Here is a 9,969-nt window from a genome sequence, read left to right as displayed (position 1 = left end):
CACGTTTTAATGAAGCAGAACTTATCCAGTTTAGTAAGAGGCATTTTTATCAAATTTGTTTTCATCAAAGAGATACCAAAATGAATTCTCTAAATCCCTTCTCCCCTCTCTCAAAAATGGCTTGGGAAGCTCCAAGGTATTTCCCTTTTCCAGACTAGTATTTCATGACTCAGGCCATCTCTACGTTCAGAAAAAGTAGATATTACTTTCCCTTGTATTTTCTGTGCTTTAAGTAGACACAAAAGGCTGAGTTTAGCCTCTGGGAGCCTTCCCAGCATGCCACCTTAAGCACTCCTGTAGAAACTACGGAAATCCAAACTGAGCTGCCCAGACTCCCAGTGAATTCTCCTTCCTTATTTTTGAGCTGAATCACAGAGGATCAACTCAACAGGTGCTTTACTGGCAAGTGGGAGGGAAGAGAAAACAAAACACAATGAAACTCGAGCCTACGTGCATGAATAACAGATGAACTCCTCCTCTTCTGGGTGAGGAACTGCTAAAGCGGATGGCTAATATCCCTTTCCTTTTAGGCCCACGTTGCTTTCAGTTGCTGTATTTAAAAGACCCCACATTCCAGCACTCAAACGCTTCCCTTGGAGCAGGCAGCAGGTCACAAAGCGGATGGTCCTGACCCACATGGGGCTGAGTCGCCGGCCCTGTTCCTTATGCTCTTCTCCAGCTTCTGCACCCTGGGGAGCCTCAGAAACACCAGCTGCCCAGCCAGAGCGCAGGGGCACACCAGACATACCAGGTGCTTGCCCTACAAGAGGGACTTCCAGCCTCTCCTTCCTATAAATAGGAGAGCCAAAGCTGAAAGATCCTACGTAAAGTGTGGACAACAGCTCACCACAGGCCTGTACATTTTTCCCCACAGCTTGACAAAACAGTTATTTTTTTTCCCCACAAACAGCGACACAGTCGCCCATCCAGCAGCCCACACCTCAGCCGAGAGACCTTCCCGCCTCCTGCCCCTGCCTTTGCTGGCATTTTCCTGCTCCGAGCTCACACTGGCCCAGGGCTCCCCGGGAAGCCTGTCCCACCTGCTCACCCGCCTGTTCAGGACAGCAGGAGACACATCGGCTCCCAGCTCAACTCACCGCCCCCCGGCAACAATTGGAACTGAAAAGATAGTGACTTAGGTTGCATAACCTTTTCCTCCTTGTTTGCTAACAGTGTGAGAATTTCCCAATTTTTCCATGATTAGCATGCAGGCATTACCTCAAACGGAAAGTCTGACTGGTCGTTTTCCATCAGATCATAAATTTGTTTTCAACACTAGCAAACAACTCAGAATTTGGGCTTCTATCTCAGTGGCAAAAATGAGGAACAGAAGGTGGTTAAGAAATAAGGGAAAGAGATAAAATAAAGACAGAAATGCCAAACAAGTGCCTTTTTTTTTTTTTAACCATTTTAATCCTTTTCTGGTTTGTTCTCATCCCTCCCTCCTCTCCCCCACAAAGCATCACCCAGATAAAAATGGGAGGTGCACCCAGGTGACCAAGATGAGGCCAACTGAGTCCAACATCACTGGAGGCACTGAAACATCTTCCAAAACGTCCTAACTGCAAGGCTCCAAAGCAGCTCACAGCATTTCCTTGAGAGCCACCAACATCTGCAGTTCCGGTAAGAAAGATCGTCACTAAGACAGACGCTAAAAATACCCTCAGGTCAAACACACGGAGTAGCACCCTCAGTAACATCCAGGCTACTTCACAGCGACCAAGGAAAGCGTCCCAACTATCCTTACTTCCTGAAACCCATTTCAGTTTTTTGCGGTCCCACACAACGAGCAGATCCCCCCTTCCCACAAGGGCCCTTCTTGTCTGTCCTCATGCTACAATCAGCAGCTGCTCCAGGAAACAAGCCATGGATATTCACCATAGAGAAGAAAAAGAAAATTGTTACTTCAAAGCAAATTTACGTCAAAAAATTCAAGAACAGAAAGTTAGAATGGAGTGATGCACAGGGATATATTCAACATATACTTGGGTTTAATATGTTTAAAAAATAAAACTAAACAATATACAGTAAAGACCAAAAAAAAGGAGCATGCAAGATACTTTGAGATCTCACAAAAAAGGGTTGTAAATTATTTCCTTGATATAGAAAACCACCATTATGTTCTTCCGACAGCTTTGGACAAAGCTTGATTCGCACCTACACTGGCAACGACAGCCACAGGACGGGTTGAGGCTCATTTACCACCTTCCATTTTGACATGGCTGAGCAACAAGCAATAGATTTTGGCTCTGTGTGCTCTTGCTTAGCCAGGACACCAAAAAGAAACACATACAATATTTAAAATTGGCCAGCTGGTAAGTACATAAAGTGAATAAATGGCTGGATATGTTTATAAGAGCTGAAATGGGCCTGTCCAAGAGCACCACGTCACACATGGCATTGAATACATCTTTACATTACGCAACCAGAAAAAATGCTACTTATTTCCAATATTTGTTTTCCAGTATAATATAGAAATGACCTTTATCCTCCTAATTGATTAAACCTTGACACAGTGCTTGCACTGATTTATTAAAAGTTTTCTAGCTGAAGCCAAATGTTAAAGCCAACTAGTTTTCTAAAACCTCTGCTAACAAATTACTTGGATAATAGCCAGGAGCCAGGGTCCAATCCCTTTTTCTATTTCTTTCTCACCAAAAACATCTGGTGTATGTTAATTGTAAATCTGTACTGACTGCAAGATTTATGGTGGTAGGCATCTTTAAGAACAGCATCCTAGATAATTAAATAGCTGAACAATTGTCAATACAGAATAAGATCAATATACTACCAGATGTTCCCTAATAATAGGCAGCTGACACTATTTGAACTGGCTCTTTGGAAAGCTTTAATTTCATTGAACAACATTATTTAACAAGGGATGATTTAGGATTTTACTTTTTCACAAAGAGAAAAGTGGAGTGTGGCATGGCATTTAATATCTGGCTGAGATTTAAAACACACACTCCTTATGAAGTATGACATTTTATACCTGAAACCACAGGAACATTTCCTACATTTAAGCGATAGAGGAAAATTCTTCAAATTAGATTTGAACTTTATACCTTCTAATTCTGCTCCAACCCTCCTCCTCCTCCATGTACCACGCTCAGGCCTGATGAACACACTGGTATTATATCAAAGTCTAATAGACCTGACTACCGACAATTCCCCTTCGCTTAGCCTTGAAGCAAGCAGCAAACCTCCCGTAGATCATGGTAGTTAATGGTAACTGGCAAATAGCTCGGCGCCTCATGGCAAGGCTAAATGAAGCGGTCAGCGCAGCCCAATGGGCAGTGCCATTCCTCCTGGAGATCAGAGCACGCGAGGATGGGAGCTACGGGTCAGCACTGAAGCCGTAACGCACACAGAGACCTCGAGCTTGCAAAGAGGAAACACAAAGGGAGTCTTTATGCATGTTAATCTGAGTCTAAACAAAACCAAGCACCTACCTGCAAGGATGTTTCCTGCAGGCTTTTTGCACAATCACACCAGACGCCCACAGCAAAGCAAGGAACAGGACTCTGGACTCCCATGCTAGGAGTTGAAGCCTCAGCTCGTCCATCCCGTGAGATGGAGAAGGCCAGGACCCAGCTTCTCCCTTTTCATGCTCTTTGGGGCAGCAACAAATAAAAATGCACTTCAGTACCGAGCCTTGAGGCACAATCCAGACCCCCTTTGAAATATGAGTTGTAAAGCCATAGCATTTTTTCTATTATATTCCTCACTTTATTTTAAGCCCCTACTCAGCCAAAGACAGGTGCACTAAGCTCTCGGCCAGGGGCCCCAATTTAGAGGAAAAAGCCCCTTCGTTTTTGTAAGTTATCCCCTTGTACGCTTGCAAGTCACCTAGTTAAGTTGCAAGAGACTTTTTTGAAAAATGATGGCACCTGGTTTCCAAGACAGCAGAATTTTGAAGTTCATACTTGCAAGAGCCTAAGGCATTACAGATACTAAAAGGGACATGCTGTATAAAAAAATCATCACCTACTCATGCTGGGCAGATTAACTGCAGTTTTATTTTCACGATCAGGACGAGGATGTCACTATCAATGCTGCACAAAAATATACAATGTGAGGAATTACAGCTAAAAATACCTTTAATCTCTGGTAGTAGCTAGAGATATCAGACTGCTGACTATAGGGTTTGTTAAGAGACACATGATCCTAAACTGGGAAGACTTAGATACTTCACAGTATTGACTGACTGTCAATAGTCTGCTGGACTTCAATCACAATTCAGTATATGCCTAGATCTTTTTTTTGCAGAATGGATCAGAGAACAGGACCTCCCAGAGAACAGAACATGAAAGCAGGCTGTGGCAGCTAAGGGGAAGAGACTAGAGGGGATATAAAGGAAAGAAAAGGAGAAGAAAGCTGGAGATGGGGAAGGAGAGCAGCTGAGATGAACCCAAAGCAGAGATGCAGCCATGGCAGAAAATATCCTCAGGGCAACCATTTGAGGATAGAAGTATCAGAACAGCCCAGGAAAACTTGTGCCACTTCCAATCTTTTACATGAAAGCACAAGGATTCAAGTAGAAACCTAGAGCAAAACAGAACATCCCACACTCCCCAGTTTCTCTATTTTTAAATGTGTTTTCCTAAGCTAAACCCAAAAAACAAGCAATGCACATCACTTCCTCTTTAATATAGTTCCTAGCAGAATAAAGATAATCCTTGTAGCTTTGAGGCACTAACAGAGGGAAAGAATTCAACAGAATAACACATTATTAATATGGGGGCTGCAGGGGGTGATACCTGTCATATTAGACAAATTTGTGATCCACATAATCAGCACAAAGAGGAAATATTTTTGTACTGTGAACTACAGACAGGCTTCCTCATATGAAACATTCATCAGGCAATCCTTTCACTCGCCTCTTTTTTGATTCAGGTCTTATACATCCTTGTTTCTCAAACACACATGATCACATGATAGGCAGCTTAGCCGTAATTTCAGCTTTTTTTTTTTTTTTTTTTTAAAGTAAAAAGTTGTAGAGTATAAGAAATAAAGTTAATTCCAATTAGGATTCTTTAGCATATTGTTCTCTTTCCCTAAGGGACCTAGGAAAACTAGCAAAACAATAGAATATAGCCTATGAAAAAAGGTGGATTGCTTAAGAGCTAAGACAAAAATCAATCTTTAAAACCACATGCACTTATGGAAACAGCACTGCTGTGGCTCCACAGGTAAAAGTCACGGCTGAAAAACTACTTTAGCAAAAGAGCTGCTGTCCAAACACCCATATTAATGGAAATCAATCCATCTAGACTGCAAAGACTTTATTCCGATAAGAAACAGGAGCAACATGTGACCTAATCACTGCTTTTGAGGCATCTTCTGGCCTGCAGCTGGATAGTGAATCGATGACTCTGAAAGGCACCAAGCCAGACTGTGCCGTAAATGGCAGCAACATAACACACAGCTGTTTCAAAAAATACTTTTATATTAACAGAAGTAATTATGAGCTGCTTTTACAGCCTCCTCTGGCAACAGAAAGCACCAGAGTCCCAGCCCCCTGGTTCCAGGCTCAAACCCACCAAGTCAACTCTCCAAAAGGGACCACGACCTTGGCATAACCACCCTCTTCCAGCTTGGAAACCAGCTCGTCTCCGAGCCTTTGATTCACTGAGGTTCACTGTTTCAAGCTGGCCTCCAAAACCATGAAGCTAGAAAAGCTGTTTCAGAAACCGCACGGCCAAGACTCTCACACAATTACATGAGCTGGGGCTTCAGGAAGGAGCAAAAAGGGAAAAAAAAAAAGTGGGAAGGAAAAAAAAAAAAAAACACACACACGGAAAGCAAGGTAGGAATACAGGCTCTTCCCCACCCATGCTTTGGAGGAGCTTTTTCCCCAAAATGATACACTCCATCTCACCAGCTCTTCTTTTTCTTCCCTCTTCAAAGAAGAATTCTGCTAATGCACTAATGAATGTGGCCCATTCTGCACAGGTGCCCTAAAGCTGGGCTCATTTTCTGTTTGACAGCAGCCTTAGCGACTTGCACAGCCACCAGTTCACTACTGCTCATGAGGCGACAGAGCAGCCTCCACCAATGGCTCCAAACCCTGGGGCGCCATTTTATGCCCCAGGCTGCGCCATCGCAGGGTGCCACTTCTGCCCTCGGTGGCTTGAGGGGGTTTTAAGCACCAAGGTGCATGCTACGTTTTTTGGTGTTAAACACATGTCTCCAGCCTCTAAATTATTTTCCTAGCCACCCCTTTACTTACATAGCTGCTTAATGAGCGCAGCTCAGAGATGTAACCAAAGGAGGAAATAAAAATAAGAGAAAGGTTTCCATCTGTTGCACAGAGAGGGAGGAGAAAAAATTGCTAAGTAATAAGTCAGTGGGAAAGCACCGGAGATCTTTGCCATGGCAATTACGCAGAAGAAAGGGGAAAATAATAATAAAGTGAAATAAATTCGAATAAACCCGGGGGAAAGGGAGGGGAATCGCCCGTGCCCGGGTCATGGCGCGGGGCGGGGGGAAGAGGCCGCCTCCCCGCAACAGCCACGCGCTGCCACGGCAACGCAACGGCCCGGCGGCAACGGCAGCAACGGCCGCTCCGGGCCGGAGGCGGCGGCCCCAGCGCCATGTCTCACGCGTGAGTGCGGGGCCGTGGGAGGCGGGCGCGGCCACCTCGGGGCCTCGGCAGCCGCCTCGTGTCCTCCCCTTGCCCTCGGGATCGCCCTTTCCGCAGGTTTCCCCCCCACACGCAGAAGTTAGTCGCTCTTCTGTTTAGGTTTGTGTAAGCGGTCAGATAGTGTGGGAAATAAGTAAAACACATTAGAAAGAATAAGCGGGGAGGCAAAGGGAGGGATTGAAAGCATCTGTGGTTCAAGCAGGGCCTGGGTCACTAAATGACCATTTAGTTTAAAAAAAAAAAAAAAAGTAGCAAAAACACTGAAGAGACCAAGCAGCCAAAATGGCCCCCACCTTCCAAGGAAGGCCTGGCACTTGGGAAGAGCAGGGGGTTCTCCTCCCACCCCCAAAGTCCCTGGGGTCATTTCTGTAGCATTTAGGCCAATATTATTTGTACACTGCCATACCCATAATATGCTAGGCCCTTTTCTGCTTGCAAAAAGTTCCCCTCCCTTTCAGACTAAAGTCTGCTCATACAATTCTCTGTAATGAGCTCCTCATGCTTTTAACACAATACAAAGCTTTAAAAGTTTATTTGCAATAACCAGACACTGATTATGGCACTGTATCAAAACGCCGGCAAGGAGCCATATTCATTTCTCCTGCACTATTATTATTACCCACAATCCACTATATTAAGAAAGCGTTATTATTATTGCAGAGTCAAGCTCTGCAAAGTTGGGAACTTTACACTAAAAGCTTTTCATGACATGATCCCACCATAATCTGCTGTTTGCTCCCTCCTAGTCCCGTCATAGCAGTGCCAAACCTTGGGCGCAGCCAAGCCCTATTTTAGGCAGCTTTTTTTCCCCAGCCCCAGGCTGAATGAGGCTTGCTGGAATTAACTAAAAAACACAAGTATATTTAAAAAGTTGCTTTGGGAAGCATTTGCAGCCTGCTGCTGCCCCTCTCCTGCCTGACCTGAGGATTGGAATTTAGGGAAGGTTTGGTTACATCCCAGGCTAAACCCCTGACATATTCAGCACTTACCTACTCTTTGGGGCCTGATAACTCGGTTAAGGGGAGTTTACAAAGTAATCAATAGTAATCTCAACTGCCTGGTTTAAAACAATTGAACAGAAGTAGATGGCTTGACTGCTTCCAGAGAGAGTAATCTCAGAGCCTGTCATTCCTGCTGAGTGTCTGAAATAAATCCAGCTCAAACAAGAACAGCTGTAACACAAAAGGAGTTAACTTGAGTGAGGCTGCAAAATACTTGTTTCAACTGTTTGGCTTAACAAAGTTTAATTTTAATAGAGACAGAGCTCTTTATTATTTCCTGTAGCATTGCCAGCACTGAGCAGCAATTCCATATAAACTAAATATGCAACTCTGCTGCAAGACACCAGCACACACAGTTCTGTTTCCAAACAAGGCAGTTATGCTGGTAAGAAACTCCAGTTTGGTGCTGTTTGATCCTGTCTAATCACTATCTGTCACTGTGTAGCAGCACACAGCGTGGCGCTGATAACTAGGCCAATCCAGTCCTTCATAAACTCGAGTCTGAATCTACACTAGTTGATGAAGCAGGGCACATGTACAGCTTACATTAAGCAACATTCTGGATAGTTTTCTTTATTCTGCATCTTCAGTGAGTTAAGTTTTCTGGGTAATTTGTGTTTTTCTTTATAGCCTCAGCATGTGGGTTCCCCTTGAGAATCTCAGCATTCCCCTCCTTTGGGCAGGAGGGGGGAAAAAAACAAGTGAATCTGAAGTGCTCCCAAACCTCAGGAAAATAAGTAGCACTAATATGCTTATCTAAAATATACAGCTTTGACAGTTTAATAGCATGATTTGAAAATGGTTGGTGCTACCAGTATTGGTAAATTCATAAACATTTATCTGGTTTATAATCTCTTAAAGCTTACTATTCATTTTTCTGCATTCCTTCCCAGCTACAGAGCTGAATAGTGATCAGTGCTGGGAGCAAGGAAATAGGAGCATGACCTGCTTTACTTTTGTCCTAGGCTAGCCTGTTCTGCAAGGTACAGCTGAGCTAATTCTCAGCAAGTTACTGAGACTACTGCTGTGCAGTTGCAAATATGTTCCAAGGTTAATCTAATACCATAAGTTGTGGTAAATGAAAAGTATTTAAGGCACATAAGAGTGTCCTAGCTCACAGACTGCCCTACTTGAAGGTAACAAAGCAAAACACTAATAATACAGGGGGTTCATGAGAAAACTTTGATATTTCGCACAAAACCATTTTGGGGGAAAACAGGAAACCTACCCGGAGTACTCCCTCAGCTGCCACCCAGAGGGACCTGGACAGACTGGACAACTGGGCAGTGAAAAACCTCATGCAATTCAACAAGGCCAAGTGCAAGGTCCTGCACCTGGGAAGAAATAACCCCAGACACCAGGACAGGCTGGGGACTGACCTTCTGGAGAGCAGCTCTGCAGAGGGGGACCTGGGTGTCATGGTGGACGACAAGGTGACCATGAGGCAGCAGTGTGCCCTCGTGGCCAAGAAGGCCAATGGGATCCTGGGGTGCATTAAGAGCAGCATCTCCAGCAGGTCAAGGGAGATGATCCTGCCCCTCTACTCAGCCCTGGTGAGGCCACATCTGGAGTATTGTGTCCAGTTCGGGGCTCCACAGTACAAGATGGATGTGGAGCTGCTGGAGAGAGTCCAGCGCAGGGCTACAAGGATGATCAGGGGCCTGGAACATCTGCCCTATGAGGAGAGGCTGAGGGAGCTGGGCCTGTTCAGCCTGGAGAAGAGAAGGCTGAGAGGGGACCTGGTCAGTGTCTATAAGTACCTCAAGGGAGGCAGTGAGGAGGATGGTGCTGGCCTCTCTTCACTGGTGGCCACCAACAGAACTAGAGGAAATGGCCACAAACTGAAGCACTAAAAGTTCTGCAGGACTTAAGAAATTTTTCCTTAACAGTGAGGGTGACAGCACTGGAACAGGCTGCCCAGAGAGGTTGTGGAGTCTCCTTCTCTGGAGATCTTCCAAACCCACTTGGACGCAATCCTGTGCCACGTGCTCTAGGTGACCCTGTATGTGCAGAGAGGTTGGACTAGATGACCTCTAGAGGTCCTTTCCAGTCTTAAGCATTCTGATTCATTCTATGAACCCGTATTTGTTGAATATTGAAAATGGGGGTGGCTGCCTGGATTCACATGGACAACGGACTCAAGTCCTCCAATGTGAGAGGCACATCAGTAAGTCACAGCCCCATCAGTAAGTCAGTTTTTGTCAAATACTCTATAGTCACATCTTTGTGTTCTGTATAGAAATGCTATACAGCACAGCCTTTTCTGTGTTTGGGATAAACAGCTGCTTTTCAGACATCTGGAAAAGCAGCTACTATGCACAT

General features: G+C 44.8%; 1 protein-coding gene across 1 annotated transcript in view; it reads left to right on the top strand.

The window, feature by feature from the left end:
• The first annotated feature begins 6,581 nt into the window (after window positions 1–6,581).
• The window catches only part of DRC11 (dynein regulatory complex subunit 11), a 100,101-nt gene continuing 96,713 nt past the window's right edge, over window positions 6,582–9,969 (top strand). The window contains exon 1 of the mRNA XM_088523676.1: window positions 6,582–6,607. Coding sequence (XP_088379802.1) covers window positions 6,597–6,607 — 11 coding nt within the window. The 5' untranslated portion in view covers window positions 6,582–6,596. The remainder of the gene's footprint in view (window positions 6,608–9,969) is intronic.

The sequence above is a fragment of the Tinamus guttatus genome, unplaced genomic scaffold, assembly GCF_059628265.1.
Source record: "Tinamus guttatus ecotype Peru unplaced genomic scaffold, ASM5962826v1 Tinamus_guttatus_pri_ptg000197l, whole genome shotgun sequence".
Lineage (NCBI taxonomy): Eukaryota > Metazoa > Chordata > Aves > Tinamiformes > Tinamidae > Tinamus > Tinamus guttatus.
This window is presented reverse-complemented; position numbering and strand designations above follow the sequence as displayed.